General features: G+C 36.1%; 1 protein-coding gene across 4 annotated transcripts in view; it reads left to right on the top strand.

The window, feature by feature from the left end:
- NAA35 (N-alpha-acetyltransferase 35, NatC auxiliary subunit) overlaps positions 1–16,580 on the top strand; it is a 94,342-nt gene that overhangs the window by 58,606 nt on the left and 19,156 nt on the right. For all 4 annotated transcript variants that reach the window (XM_032840494.1, XM_032840491.1, XM_032840493.1 and 1 more), the window contains 3 exons: positions 6,065–6,243; positions 10,790–10,849; positions 15,199–15,305. In XM_032840494.1, the coding sequence (XP_032696385.1) occupies positions 6,065–6,243; positions 10,790–10,849; positions 15,199–15,305 (346 nt within the window). The remainder of the gene's footprint in view (positions 1–6,064; positions 6,244–10,789; positions 10,850–15,198; positions 15,306–16,580) is intronic.

Below are 16,580 nucleotides of genomic sequence, written 5' to 3'. Positions count from 1 at the left end.
TTGCACAGTAAGTTATTCTGATCAGTGATTATGATAGAATATTCATTGAGGCCATGCCTTGTGAATTGAACACTTTTGGTTTAATGCCTTTTTGTAGGTATTTTTATTGTGAAATATACATGACATGAAATTTGTTGTTTTAACCGTTTTTAAGTGTGTAGTTCAGTGGCATCAAGTACATTCACATTATCCTGTAACTATCAGTATTATTCATCTCCAGAACCTTTCATTTTCCCAAATTGAAACTCCATACTGATTAAACAATAACTCCTTCCCGATTTCCCCTTAATCCCCAGTAACTAATGACGTACTTTTTGCCTCAATCGGGCTATTCCTTTTTTCTCTGTCTTATTTCACATAGCATAATGTTAAACATTTTTATTTTATTTTACTTTTTTAAATATTTCATTTATTTATTTGATAGAGAGCACAAGTAAGGGGAGCCAGCAGGCAGAGGGAGAGGGGAAACAGACTCCCTGCTGAGCAGGGAGCCCAACTCAGGGCTCCATCCCAGGACCCTGGGATCATGACCCGAGCCGAAGGCAGCCACTTAACAGACAGACACCCAGGCGCCCCTGTTAAACATTTTATAGAAGGAAATAATGTAGCCAAGAAGTATGGAATCACTAACAAATCCTTAGCAGCTTCTGCATTGGTTTCCAGAATTCCTTCTAACTTCAGAGCATCCAAAACTTGTTATTTCAATAAATATAACTGTAAATTGCCTGTGTAACCTTGGGGAGAGATGTTGTCTGAAAATAATATGTCCTCTCTATCTCTTGATAGATTTTTGATCTTTAATTTTGGCATCTAATCAATTTTAATAACTTAGTTTGCTAAGTTAAATCAAAATACATTGTTACTGTAAATCTTATATCCAAGAGCCTTGTGCTATTTTGTAGGACTTTCCTGTTGTTAATAATGTTAAATATAAATAATGTTAAAAATAAACCAGTTGTCTAACAAGAATTTTAATAACCAAAACACTCTAAACCTGTTTGCTGTGTAAAATGTTTTAGAGAATAGTAATTATCATTTATATTTATTTTTATGTGTTTTTTAAAAAAGATTTTATTTGAGAGAGAGCACAAGCAGGGTGAAGGGCAGGAGAAGCAGACTTCCCACTGAGCACAGAGCCTAATGTGGTACTCCATCCCAGGACTCTGGGATCATGACCTGAGCTGAGGGCAGAATCTTAATCAACTGAGCCGCCCAGGCACCCCAATTGTTTTATTTTTAAAAGAATGCTAGCGGGAGGGGGAAATCCTCTTATTTGACATTCTTGTACTAAGTATATTTGAAGTATTTTAACTCGAAAACTCAGATAATACCTCTACAGACTTGGAACATGGGAAGAAAGTCTAGAAGTTAATCTTGTTTGAGCTGTGTGTCCAATTCAGGAAGGCTCAATTAAGCACAGCCCACACTGGGTAGAAAGTAATAGGAATTCTTGACTTTTCAGACTCATTTCGTAAGGGCTGTTCAGGTTATTTTAACAGCAGACAGTCTGTAGTAAATTGTGTGGTAGAGAAAATAACATGAAGTATAGGGGAGAAAACCATTAGAGCAGTTTATTCCCAGAGGGATCTGGGTGTGATAAAACTTCTTATAAGGTTTCATACTTTATGTTGCCATGAAACCGATGCAAACTCCTGCCTTGCTTTTAGCCCCTCTCCTGCTCAATTACTCTCTATTCTGAGCAACTTCTTCAATCTCTCTTATCTCAGCTCTTCCCTAATCTCTGCTCAGAAGGGTTATGATGTCTTATACAGAATGGTTACAGAGTTCTTATGTATGAGATTCAGCAACAGCTGAGACTTAAAAATAGTTACTAGGAATAACTTTAACCATTAACAAGGATTAGGCTCAGAGAAATGCTGGGGGGGTGTTGCGATTTAAGTATATCTGGGGAATGGAGAGAAGCATACATATACCTTCTAACGTTATGCATAGGGACTTTGTCCCCATTCTGTTTATATGCATATATTTTTACTTCCTGAGTTTGGAGAAATTATGATTTGGAAAATTGGAGCTCTTTATGAAAGAAAAGGAACCATATTCTCTATCCTCTAGGCCACTGATATGCCTGGAATACTTTTTCCTGACCAATATATTACCAACTTCTTATCATTTGAGTCTTTCCTTAGATTTCACTTGTCTGTCTTTCATCTAATGTTTCCATAGTTCAGGTGCTCTTGTTACATTCTGAGGTTATCCACACTGAATTAAAGTTGCTTATTGTATTTGTCTAGACCGGTGTTTCTCAGCTGGGGACTCCCAGGACATTTGGCAATGTCTAGACCCATTTTTGGTTTTCACAATTAAGGGGATGCTGCTGGCATCTAGTGGGTGGAGGTCAGGGATGCTGCAGGTCTGCAGACCCCTGTGGTCTGCAGGACAGCTGAATTAGTTTCAGAAGGTAATACTGTTTTATGTTGCACTTTTTAAAAAGATTTATTCTTTTATTTCACAGAGAGCCTGTGAGAGTTGGGGGAGGGGTCAGGCAGAAGGAGAGAGAATCTTGAGTGGATTCCATGCTGAGTTCGTGACCAGAGTCGAAATCTAGTCAGGGCTTAACCTTTTGTGTTGCATTTTTAAATTTGTATAAAAATGTAATGTAGATGGGCGCATGGGTGGCTCAGATGGTTAAGCATCTGCCTTGGGCTCAGTTTGTGATCTTCGGGTCCTGGGATTGAGCCCCCAGCTCAGCGGGGCGTCTGCTTCTCCCTCTGCCTCTTCCAGTGCTTGTGCACTCACGAGCTCTCTCTCTCTCAAATGAATAAAATCTTTTTAAAAATGTAATGTAGAATATATTGTATTTGATATGCATTTCCCATTAATATTTACTTCTTTTCATGGTAATACAGATTTTCATGAGTGGCCGTATACTTGTGGTTTAAAGCCTTAAAATATGTGTATTAAGAATAAGAGAATATTTCTGGGTAATACTTGTAAATGAAAATTAGAGTGCTTTCAGGGAAAATAAGGATAATGTACTATTTAAGTACTTAGATTTTGTGCATTTATCATTAAAGCCCAAAATGTATTCATGTTGGTATGGTACAGTGTCCTCTCTACTACATTTACCTTAAATGCAGTGTTATTAATCAGAAATTAAAACTGTTTTATTATACTGGTAACAATCATTTTATTTTGAATATGTCATTCACAAAACATGTATCCAGTGCTTGTAATGAGCCAGGCATTTAGGTGTTTGGGACACCTGAGGGAAGAATGACGTAATCCCACATGGACAGTGAATATACACAGTACCTGGGGGAGGGCCAAGCATGAGAGGGAACCCAAGCTGTAGCAGGTCTCAGGCTGAGAATAAGGGGTAGACTTTATAGGCAGGAAGAATAGTCCGTGTATAAGTATAAGGAGGCATAAGAGAACATGATATTTTTTTAAGTCTATGCTTGCTTATAGCTTATGGTGCTTAGAGAATAGAGCATGTTAAAAAATGACTTTCAGAAAAAAGTAAAAACTGTGACTCCTCATGGATGTAAAAATGAACATGTGTTAAGGATTTTGTTAAACTCATTTAGTGAAATAACTAGACATAAGTTTTAAAACATTCAGATTTAGGTGTACCTGGGTGGCTCAGTCAGTTAAGTGTCTGCCTTTGGCTGAGATCATGATCCCATGGTCCTGGGATTGAGCTCTGCATTGGGCTCTCTGGTCATTGGGGACCCTGCTTCTTGTTCTGCCCCTCCCCCTCGCTTGTGCATTCTCTCTCTCTCAAATAAATAAATTTTTTTTTTTTAAGATTTTATTTATTTGACAGAGGTCACAAGTAGGCGGAGAGGCAGGCAGAGAGGGGGCGGGGAAGCAGGCTCCTGGCTGAGCAGAGCGCCTGATACAGGGCTTGATCCCAGGACCCTGAGATCATGACCCAAGCTGAAGGCAGAGGCTTTAACCCACTGCGCCACCCAGGCACCCCTCAAATAAGTAAAATCTTGAAAAAAATTTAAAATGTATGTGGAGCATTGGAATGTTGAGATAAATGGAGGCAAAACTCTTCTGTAGAGTTGGGAGGAAGTCAGGTGAATTTCTGCCAGGACAGAATTTGCATGTCTTCTATCAGTTACCTACTATTTGTAGGTTTGTCAAAGAGTCGCCTTGAATCAATCTGACAGTATATAGTTTTCCATTGGAATACAGATTTTTTTTTTTTTTTTCCTACAAGAGTGGCAGGAAATTTAAAGTGCCTTCTGGTACCCTACCAGAGATTTTGTACTTTATGTAATAGAGAGCTGACAGAATTTTTCGATTAAGGAAATGAAATTGAGGTTGTCCTTTAGATAAAACAATTGAGGGGACAGTGTACAGGATTAATTAATGAGGGAGTATTCAGTGTAGGGAAATGAGTTAGGCTTTTGCAGTGGCAGTAAGAGTGAGGGGGGAGCGGGACAGTCAGTGGATGTTAGGATGTGCAATACTTAGCATTGATTACAGTGGACAAGAAGGTTTCTGGTGTAAGCAATTGTAAAGGCAGTGGATCATTTTATTGAGAAAGGGAATATCAGAAGAAGCAGTGTTTGGGGCAAGATAATGGCAGTTTTTGGATATGTTCCTTTTGAGATGATATGGGGTACCAAGGTAGAAATGTCCATTATGTAGTTAGAAATCCGGTTTGGAGCTCAGAAGAAAGATGGTGGGCTAATGATTTTAGCCTGGAAAACATTAGTTAAATTGGAGTTTTTATACAAATAAATAACTTCAACCAGGGAGCACTTAAGTATGGAGAAGAGGAAGAAGGCCAGGAACCTTAGGGGACATCTTTATTTGCTTGATCTTCAGAATAATTACTTATGTTATAGGAGCATTATTATAATTTGATTAAATATCAGTCTTTTAATTCTTTTTTTTTTTTAAGATTTTATTTATTTATTTGACAGAGAGAGATCACAAGTAGGCAAAGAGGCAGGCAGAGAGAGGAGGAAGCAGGCTTCCCGCTGAGCAGAGAGCCCGATGTAGGGCTCGATCCCAGGACCCTGAGATCATGACCTGAGCCGAAGGCAGAGGCTTTAACCCACTGAGCCACCCAGGCGCCCCAGTCTTTTAATTCTTAATAATGACACCAGCTTAATTTGGGGGGGTTCAGGAGGGGCACAGGGAGAGGATCTTAAGCAGGCCCCATGCCTAGTGTGGAGCCCGAGGCAGGGCTCATTCTCACTATCCTAAGACCATAAGCTGAGCTGAAATCAAGAGTCGAACGCTTAACAGATGAAGCTGCAGAGGGTCCTAGCCTCCCATACTTAGCTTAATTTTATCTTTAATTAACACCCGAAGCTGTTCTATTTATTCTTGATTTATAGCCTGTTTGTAGTACAGCAAGAGAATCCGATTCCCAAATTCTTAATCACTTCTCATTTCTTATACTTCCTCATTTTAGATTTCAGGTTCAGAGAAACTTAGTTGGGGCCTTGCACTAGTGTGAAAAGTGAGGTCACAGTGAGCAGAGAATGGAAAAGAGGAAGTCACCCTTAGGTCTCTTGTAGAAGGTTATTTATATTTTAAAGCACTCTGAATTTCTATAATTAATGTCAGTATGAAATGTATTCCAGATTTGGGAGGGTGGGGTGTTGAGTGGGCACTCTTCTCTCTTTTGCATTATTAGGTAACTCAATTTGAGTTGATGCCACTCTTCAGTAATTGAAGGGAAAACAGCTTTAATTTGTGTTCCCATTTTACCCCCACCCCAACAATCTCATTGTTAATACAGCATTGCTTTCCTTTTTTTTTTTTTTTTTTTTTAAGGGAATATATTAACCTTGTTTTATCCCATTCTTGGCTAATGGGTAATTGGGAGGTAGCAACCCCTTTCTGTCACTACTTCTAGTTCCATGTAGTAGGAAGTACTATTTTTGGGGTTATTAAATCTGCTTATCTCCTTCAAAAATATATAGAGATGTTTGTAAATTATAAAATTTGTTTAGAGAATATTGTGACGAATTTGGAGATGCTTTTTGAAATTGGCCTTTCTCTTTTTATATTTACTAGTATTTGAGGTTTACGTTTCAGCAAAACATTGAAAATCTTAACTTTTTTTCCTTTTTAGATCATCCAATTATGATGGGTTTTGAGCCCCTTGTTAACCAGAGGCTACTTCCACCTACCTTCCCTCGATATGCAAAAATAATTAAAAGGGAAGAAATGGTCAACTATTTTGCAAGATTAATAGATAGAATAAAAACTGTTTGTGAGGTGGTCAATTTAACAAATTTACATTGTATCCTGGTAAGTACAAATGTCTGTTCTGGAATATGGTTTTGATTGAACAACAGAATAGTTTATCACTTTTTAGAGGCTGACTATCCCAAGGGTAAATAAAATTGTTTACTTGTTTTCTTTGATAGCTGGAGAATTAAGGTGTGTGTGTGTGTGTGTGTGTGTGTGTGTGTGTGTAGTGTGTGTGTGTGTCTGTATGTTGTATGTGTATTTGTTTTTGTTTAATTTATAAGGATTATATACTATCCATTTTGGAGATTAAGAAACTAAAGTTTAGATAATTGACCCAAGTTTTAAGAATGAGGATTTAGACCCTGGATTCTGTCTTCAAAACTTCTTATATGTAAATGTGTGTGTGCATATACACATAGATAGGAGTATGCATAAATATATACATACATGTATGTTTTTATATAAAAAATTAGATCATGGTATTTGTAGCCTGCTTTTGTCACTAATCTCTCTATCATGAACATCTTTCTTTTCATGTCAATAAATACACATTTTTCTACATTATTTAAATAGCTACATGGTATTCCGTTGTAAGCATATATCACAGTTTTTTCCAGTCCATTCATATTGAATTGTATTTAGGTCATTTTCAGTGTTTTACTAAAATGAGCATTTCTGTAGGAACCTTCATATCATCTGCTTCCTTCTTCCTTAAGATAAATTCCTAAACCCTCATGAAGTTGCTGGGTCAAAGAGTATGTACATTTTTACATATTTTGGATTAATCTTCTCTATGGGTTAAAATGTAGAAAAGCAATATTTACATAAGGTTAGGAAGGTAGAAAATATGCAAAATAATACTGTCATTATTTAGACATAAGTACACTATTACACGTAACTCTGTATAGAGTACATAATTCCCAGCCCATGTCATTTTCTCTGTGAGGTCTTCCTTGTTGGTTCCAGGTTACTTCTGTACCTGGATTCCTTGAGGTGATGAATTACCTTGCTTACATTCCTAGAATTTGAGCAGCAGCCTCTGGGGTATAGTTGATGGTCAACAAAGATTTGGCTTTTGTTTATGCTCTTTCTTGTAATAACTTTATTTTCCCTTCTAATTCTTTGTCATTAATGCCCAGCTTAAGTCTTCATTCCTTCGTGAAACTTTAACTGATTGTGTGTTTGTTACCTCTTTTCTATTTGCTTTCTTTCTAGTAGTTTTGTCCTTATTCTGTCTTAAGAATCATAGAATCCTAAAGGTAGAAAAGATCATAGACGTAATTTTACAATTTGCAGTTCATTGTATAGCTAAACAAAGTAAGGTTTAGAGGGCTTGTAACCAAATTAAATGATTGGTTAGTGGCATATCTAGAATTAGAATAGAGACTTTTTTTCTTCTGCTGCATCTGCTTTTCTGATTCTTAATTGTTACATGAATATTTGTGTTCAGATTAAATGTAAGATTTTAGAAGGCGATCAGTGTGAATTGGAAAAAGAAAAAAATAGTGCAACAGTTGGAATTTAATATTCTGGCAGAGGGTTGTGGATTGCCTTGTCAGGAAGGTGAATGCTGAATGACATACCATACTAGTGAGGAGCTGGGGGAGCCAGGCCTGGACTGCCAGCACTGGATGTGAAGAGGATATAGAAAGAGAAGAGTCTGGAACACTTGTGACAAGAGTCGGTGGTGGTAGTAGGGGAGTGTGGCTAAGGCCAAGAATTGAGAAGATTAAAGTTAGAGAAAAGAGGGGACCAAATATCTGGTGGATCTGCATAAGAAACCTCTTCCTATTACGATAAAGTACCAGATTATAAGGTGTGCTTACTACATACAAGACAAATCATCTCTGGAAAATTGGGAATGGACATGAGCACATGTGCTGAAAAAGAAGTAAATGTGAAAAATGCATACCTTTACTAGTAATTGAGGAAATGTGCTTTATAGCAACTTGATTGGAAGAATACAAAAAATTGTATTTAATGTTGGTGGACGGCAGTAGGTGCTCTCCTATAGTTGTGTGGCTGTTGCTCTCAAAAGTCTTAAAAATGTGTACATCCTGACCTAGCAACTCCCCTTCTAGAGATTTAGCCTAAGAAAACCATCTAAGATATATGCAAAGATGAACTAAAGAGGTATTTGGCTTGTCATCATTTGTAATCTTGAAAAACTAGGAACAATTTAAATACTCACTGGTGATACTACCCATCCTATAGTATATGTAGAATATATGCCATACTGACATTAAATAGCATGACCGTAGGGGAAAGGAGGGAAATCTGAAGCGGGAGAAATCATAGAGGGAGATGAACCATGAGAGACTATGGACCCCAGGAAACAAACTGAGGGTTTCAGAAGGGGGTGGGAGTGGTATAACCAGATAATGGGTATTAAGGAGAGCACATGTTGTGGTGAGCACTGGGTGTTATACACAACTGATGAATCATTGAACACTGCATCAAAAACTAATGATGTAATACACAGTGGCTAACTGACCATTAAAAAAAAGCATGTTATAGGAAAATATTGACATAGGGAAATGTTATCTTTCAAAATAGATTATCCATTTTATACATTGTCATACATAGAAGTGATCATCAGAGACAGGTAAAATCAGTTTAACAAAGATTGGAATAACAAATACCAAAATGTCAGTTATGATTCTTTATAATTTATGCTCTCCATATTTCTGCATTTTCACATTCGAGATTTATGCAAGATCAATATGGGTGGGGTAGTTAAGTATCTGAATTAACAGTTTGCAGCCATGTGTGCTGCATTGTAGAGAAAACATGGAGGAAGGGGCCAGAGTAAACACAGGGAGATAAATTAAGAAACCATCATCACAGTCCAAGGGAGAAAGGATGGTAACTTCAGTTAGAAGGTTGGCAGGGAGATGATGTGGGTTGTCAGAGTTAGAGCTGTGCATGGACTAAAACTGATAGCATTGGTGTTTAATTCATGGGGCATGACAGAACTCTCAGGAAGGTCTCTGGGTTTCTGACTTGCAGATCTTGATACACACTCTGCTGTTCACCAAAATGCAGAAATTCCCAAAGACCTTCAGTCAGCTTACGCTCTTTAATGAAGCTGAATTTGAAGTGCCTTTAAGATACTTATGCAGAGATATTGAATAGATATTAACTCTGTGGATAGAGTTTAGAAGTCAATGCTAGATATATAATTTTGGAACTATTACAGGTAGTAATTGAAGCATTGTTATGGTGAAGATTGTGAGGGAAAGAGTTTATGGCTTGAGAAAAGAAAATAGTCTGGAACTACACTTGGAACCTACTGCACAGGCCGAGAAGTGGCAACAAAGGAAGAAACTCGTGAAAGTCATTTAAAAGGTTTTATTTTACCAGAAGGAAGTCCTGTCAGATACTGAGAGGTCAGATGAAAGAAGTGAATTAGGTCCAAGACAAATGTCAACTGGATTTGGTGTCAGAGGACAGTGGTGACTAGAGTGAAAAACTAGGCTAGTGTCTGTTGATGAGGAGGGGCCATTGAGTAAGTAGAGATGGTTAAGTCCGCTCTTTCAGAAAGTTCAGCTGAGAAGGCAGCAGTTGAGAGAGAACTGTGGAGCATGTGACAGTTTCTTTTTAAAGATGGGGGGAAATTGACTGCATAAATATGAATGGGGAGGATCTGGAAGAGAGGGAGAAGTTAAATATCTAGGACAGACAAGGATGGATTCTTGACATTGTGTAATGTTCCTGAAAAGACAGGAGGGAATGGAGTCCGTAGTACAAATGGAGGGCTTTCATTGTTAAAGTGGGCAAGGAAGGGATCTGAGTACAAATGTGGGTTCAGTTTGATAACGTTTAGAGGCTGAAGTGGAGGGATTTCCTGTTGATAAATGACTTAGTTTTCTTTGTAATGTTAAATGGGAGGACATCTATAGCAGAGAATATTTACTTTGAGAAGTGTGAGGAAGGTATAAAAGTTAATTGTGAAAAAAGTGAATTGACTAGAGAAACTTGGTAGGTTTTGGCAGAACACTCATTTAAATTGAGGATCATGAGTCTGGAAAACACACAAAAAATAGGAAAATTATAAATAACTACTATCCTATAATATACAGAAGCTAACATTGTAGTGTATTTTCTTACCTTTTCTCTTTTATCTATGTATAAACCCATATGTAGTTTTTCTAAGCATATCTTTTGGATGTCGAAAAAATCAAGAAGTCAGTTATATAAATCCAGTTGGCCTGGTTACTTGGTATTTATTTTTGTGAAGTAGGAAGTAAACCTCTGCCGTTAGTTAGCAGATTATTATTAATGCTGTTAATTTTCATGGTGTGCAAATTCATTTGGATCCACACAATTCTACTGGTCAGTTAAAAAAAAAAAAAGTCTCCAAAATCATTCATTGTCCCATTGATACAATTAAGACAGTTCCAATAGACATGATCCTTAGCGCTCTGTCATTTTTTAACTCTGGTAGTATATATATCGCTTCTCGGCCTTTTGGCTGAGATCAAGTGTAACTCTGGTAGTATATAATTTGCAGAAGGTTCTGGTAAAAAATTACATGCTATATACAGACATTTCCAGCTTTTATTTAATCTATTAATGACATTATTTTTTCTCTGTGTATCAGGATTTTTTCTGTGAATTTAGTGAACAATCACCTTGTGTTCTTTCAAGATCTCTATTGCAAGTAAGTTCTATTTAGTATTGCAGTACTTCTTTAAACATCAAATTTTATATGTGTTGACATTGCTTTATTGATTGCTAGAACAAAAGTAGATGCTCTTAAAGGATATCAGCAGTTAGTGTTATATTTTTGTGTTAGAAGTATTGGAATATTAGACATTCATTAAGATCATATCCTGGGCTGTAAAACAAACCTTAATAATGTAAAAACAATTGAAATCATACAAAGTATGCTCTCTAAATATTTTGGAATTAAACTAGTAATCAGTAACAAAGATATTTGGAAATTTTCCAAATATTTGGAAATTAACACACTTCTAAACCAAACTCAGGATCCAAGAGGAAGTCTTGAGGATAATTAGAAAATATTTTGAACTGAATGAAATTGAAAATAAAACCTACAGAATCTGTGGGATATAATCGAAGCAGTGCTTAGAGGAAAATTTATAAGATTAAATCTTTATATGAGAAAAAGAAGAAAGTGGTTGCCAGAGGGATTGGAGGTGGGGGTGGAGAGTGAAATAGGTGAAGGGGTTTAAGAGATACAAACTTTCAGTTATAAATAAGTCACAGGAGTGAAAAGTACAGCATGTGGAATATAGTCAATAATATTGTAATAACTTTGGTGACAGATGGTAACTACACTTACCATGGTGAGCATTTCACAGCGTATGGAATTGTTGAATCATTGTGTTGTACACCTGAAACTAATATAAGACTGTATGTTAACTATACTTCAGTTAAAATTTTTTTAAAAGAAAGGTCTGAATAATTTAAGGTTCTACTTTAAAAAAAAAGCAGATGAAACTCAAAGCAAGCAGAAGAAAGGAAATACTAAAGATAAAAGCAGAAATCAGTAAAATAGGAAACAGTAACAGTGAAGAAAATTGATGTAACCAAAAACTTCGTTCTCTTGAAAAGATGAAGGGGTGCCAGACTGGCTCAGTTGGAAGACTGTGTGACTCTTGATCTCAGAGTTGTGAGTTTGAGCCCCACGTTGGGTGTAGAGATTACTTAAATAAACAATACTTTAAAAAAAATTAACTGAGCCTTAAAAAAAAAAAAAAAAGAAGAGATCAATAACATTGAAGAACCTCTAACCAGACAAAAGAAGAAAAGAAGATACAGATGAATAGTATCAGGAATGAAAAAGTATTACTACAGATCCCAAAAGGGTCTATAAAAGGTTATATGGGAAATATTATAAAGAACTCATGTCCATAAATTCAAAAACATAGATGAAATGCATCAGTTTCTTGAAGGACATCACCAAAACTCACAACAAAAGAGATAACTTGAATGATCCTGTATCTGTTAAAGAAATTGAATTCATAATTTAAAAACCTTCCAAAAAGAAAATTCCAGGTTAATTCTGTATAGTCTGTTCCAGAAAATAGAAGAGCCAACAATACTCATGGTATAAAGCCAGCAATATCTCAGTAGCAAAACCAAAGACATTAAAAGCATGGAAAATTATAGATATATTATGAGCATAGACAGAACAACCTTAAAGTATTATCATATCAAATTTGACATTATATAAAAAAAGATAATACATCATGACCAAGTTGTTTTTTTCCCAAAAATGAAATCCTGGTTCAGCATTCAAAAATCAGTGTAATCCACGATACAATCTAAAGTCTCAGTAGATTCAGGAAAAGCATTTGACATAATTCATCCTCCAGTCATGATAAAAACTCTCAGCAAAACTAGGAATAGAAAAGAACTTCCTTAACCTGATAAAGGGAATGTACAAAAATATCTGCAGCTAACATCATACTTCATGATGGGAGATTAAATCCTTTCCTCCTAAGATTGGGAGTAAAACGAGGATATCTGCTTTCTCACTCCACTGTTTTTCAACATAGTACAGATGGTCCAGAATTTAAGTGGGTTTGACTTAAGATTTATAAACTTCATGATGGTGTGAAAGGGATGTGCATTCAGTAGAAACCATACTTTATTATTTTGCATTTTGATCTTTTCAGTATGCAGTGTAATACTCTCATGATACTAGGCATGACTGGTGAGTCATACTCCCACGCAGCCACAGGATCATAAGGGCAAACAACTGATTTAACCATTCCATTTTTCACTTTTAGTATAGCATTCAATAAATTACAAGAGATATTAAGCACTTTATTATCAAATAAGCTTTGTGTTAGGTGATTTTGCCCCACAGTAGGCTAATGTTCTGAGCATGTTTAGGCCAGGCTAAGCTGTGATGTTCAGTCTGCTAGATGTATGAAATTCATTGCAACGTAAGAGTATTTTCAACTTACAGTGGGCTTATTGGAACATAAGTTGAGGGGGAGCTGTATTGGAAATTTTAGCCAGTGAAAAAAGGCAGGAAAAAGAAATAAAAGGCATAGTTGAAAAGGGAAAAGATATGCTTTTACAGACAACAATACTTTCTATATAGAATGTCAGGGAATCTACAAAGAAGTTCCTAGACCAGATGGGTGAGTTTAAGAAGAACAAAGGGTATGAGGTCAATATCCAAAAGCAATTGTATTTCTATATATTTGCAGTGAGCAATGGGAAGTAAAAAATTTAAAAACAGTACTCTTTGTAATAACACAAAAAATGAAACACTTAGGTATAAATCTAATGCCTGTTTATAGGACCTATATGCTAAAAAACTACAAAGTACTGGTGAAAGAAATCAAAGACCTAAATGAATGGAGAAATATACCTTGTTTGTGGATTGGAAGAATTAATATTTCTAAGATGTTAATTCTCCCCAGAATTTACCTACAGATTCAGAGCATTGTCAACAAGCTGATTCTAAAATTTATATGGAAAGACAAAAGAATTAGAATAGCCAGAACAGTTGTGCAGAAAAGCAGACTTAGGGAGCTATCTGACTGCAGGACAGGTATGGTATTGGCAAAATGGATCAGAACCAGAGGAGAGTCTAGAAAAGTCCTATTCTTTAATTAGGCCTTTATTATATAGTACTGTATACTGTTACATAGTATTTTATAGTCCTTTTTATATAGTATATAGTACTGTATACTACATGGTCATATACATGGTCAACTGATCAGTTATTAATATGGTCAGTTATTTTTGACAAAATACAAAAGCAAATCAGTGGAGAAATGGTAGTCTTTTCAGCAGTGGTACAGGAAGAATTGGACAGACATATGCAAAAAAATGACTCAGAATGCATCATAAATCTAAAAGGTAAAACTATAAAACTTACAAGAAAGGATAGGAGAAAATCTTTGTGACTTTAAAAGATGGAATTCTTAGGTATGGCATCAGAAACAATTCGTAAAACATGACCAATTTAGAACTTTATTTCTGTGAAGACATTGTTACAGAAATGAAAAGAGATTCTACAGAATGGAGAAAATATGTGCAAATCCATGTGTGGCATAGGACTTGTATCATACGAAGAACTTTATAAACACAACAGTAAGAATAGACTACTGCTTAGTTTTTAAAATGAGCAACAAATTTAAACACTAAAGTATGAAAACATAGGGATATGCAAATTAAAACCACAGTGAAATACCACTCTCCACCTTTTATAATATCTTCTTAAAAAGAAAAAAAAGAAAAAACCTACAATAGCAAGTCCATGTGAGGATGCATTTACTGATAGGAATGTGAAGTGCTGTGGCCACTTATAAAACAATTTGTCAGATTCTTATAAAATTAAATATACAAATCCCACTCCTGCTTAATATTTGCCTACGAAAAGTGAAGTACTGTGTTCTCCTGGAATCTTGTCTGCAAATGTTCATAGCTGTTTTGTTCACGATCACCCAAAACTGGAAACAACCTACATGTGTTAGGAAATCAAGGAAGGGATAGTATAGCAAATAATAAAATACACTGAAGTCATTAAGGGGAGAAACTTAAATGCAAATTATTATTAAATAATGTATTCTTTAATCATGAAATCTATTTTTCCAGTTTCAGAAAGTATGTATGTATTCCAAAACTTTCATTAGAGACAGATTATCAGCTAATATTGATAATCATTTGCTGTTTCATATTATATGAAGCCCTCTTTCTTACATACTAGCTTATTTGGCATACTCAGACTGTCAGTTCACTTTGACTGGTTTACTGTCACTACCCTGGACATGGGAAATACATGTTCCTGCACATTTTTTTATTTTCCTTCATCAGAATACATCTTAATAGGGATTAATAAGTAATACCCATTGTTGAAATAGTGATTTATTGATTGATTGATTTCCACGAGGTTTTTATACTTTAATCTCTCCTTTAATCTGCAGTATTTATAAGAAATGTGTTCATGCCATAGTAATGACAATTATATGTATAATGTATTAAAATTTGATAGCATTACTAATATATAACATTTGTTTTAAGACCACTTTCTTGGTGGATAACAAAAAGGTCTTTGGAACCCATCTCATGCAAGACATGGTGAAGGATGCACTCCGGTGTTTTGTCAGTCCTCCGGTGCTCTCCCCAAAGTAAGTACCCTAAGACTTTTTATAGTGAATGTATTTCTTAAAAGCCCCAATTCTCTGTGCTTCTTTATAGCCAAGGCATAAAAACTATTGCAATCAAATCTTCATGTAAAAAAACCCAAAAAACTCAATCATATTAAAATTACTTGATTTCTGCTGCATATTATTTAGATTTAAACTGAGGTTTTTTGTGAGGTTGACATTAGGCCCCATATGAGAAGAAAACCTTACAAAGAATTATCAAATTCAGTAAGTTGCATTGATTCTTACTGTGTGCAAAGGACTGTGTCAGGGAAGCACTTTGGGAATAATTATAAAAAAAAAAAAGATAAGGTCTCTTCTCAGTGATCTGAGTCTAGATAAACATAGAAAATCAAATAATTGATCCATAAATTAACATTAGAGCAGTGGCTCTACCAGAAACATGTTGCCATAAGAAGCTGGAAAAGATTTCATGCAACAAGAAATCATTACTTGTGTTGGCATTTTGGAAAATGAATAGAGCTTTTCCAAAGGAGACGGAAGAAATGTGCTGTTATTTCTCAGCAAAAAAACCAGCATGTCTAAAGACATGGGCATATGAATTATATATTTTAAGAACAGTTAGTGGTTCAGCATTCAATATGTTGAGTAAATCATGCCACGTCTCACATAAAACTTTTTCCTTTCTTAACTTGGGTTTCCCAAAAGCAAATCCTGAGACAGTTCATAAAACCTTAGAAAGTATTCCAAGGAAAAACCAGCAGGGTTGTGGGCAAGTGGGACATAAAAAGGAAGAAAACCACACAGAGGTATACTTCATGGAAAGTAACTCTGATTGGGTCCTATTGGGGAACTGTGGAGACAGTGTGGGTTGCAGCTCAGAGTTGTCCTTGTCAGGGACAAAACAAAGGGAGCCTGAGAACTTAGCCACACCGGAATCAGTTAAGGACTGTCTCAGGGAGGAGGTAAATTCCCAGGCATTCAGTGTTGGTTATATTCCCTGTTTCAGTCACAATAAAAGCCAAAGTCCTTATGATTGAGCCTGGGAGGTCCCATATACTCTGGTCTAGACTCCTGTTCTGATGCCTCTCCGGCTTCATCATCTCTTACCCCTCTCTCCTCATCTCCTTTGCTTCAGCCACTTTGCCCTCCTTGTTATTCTGGAAACATATAGGTTGGCTCTCACCCTGCAGCGTTTACACAGAGTCTGGGGTGGAGGGCATTTTACAGAAATGCCCAGGACTGAGGGAGTCAGTCCCTCACCATCTTCAAGTCTGTTTAAATTCACCTCAGTAA

The sequence above is a fragment of the Lontra canadensis genome, unplaced genomic scaffold, assembly GCF_010015895.1.
Source record: "Lontra canadensis isolate GAN:19392208 unplaced genomic scaffold, GSC_riverotter_1.0 scaffold113, whole genome shotgun sequence".
Classification (NCBI taxonomy): Eukaryota; Metazoa; Chordata; class Mammalia; order Carnivora; family Mustelidae; genus Lontra; species Lontra canadensis.
Note: the sequence above shows the minus strand (reverse complement) of the source record. Positions and strands in the feature narration are given on the sequence as shown.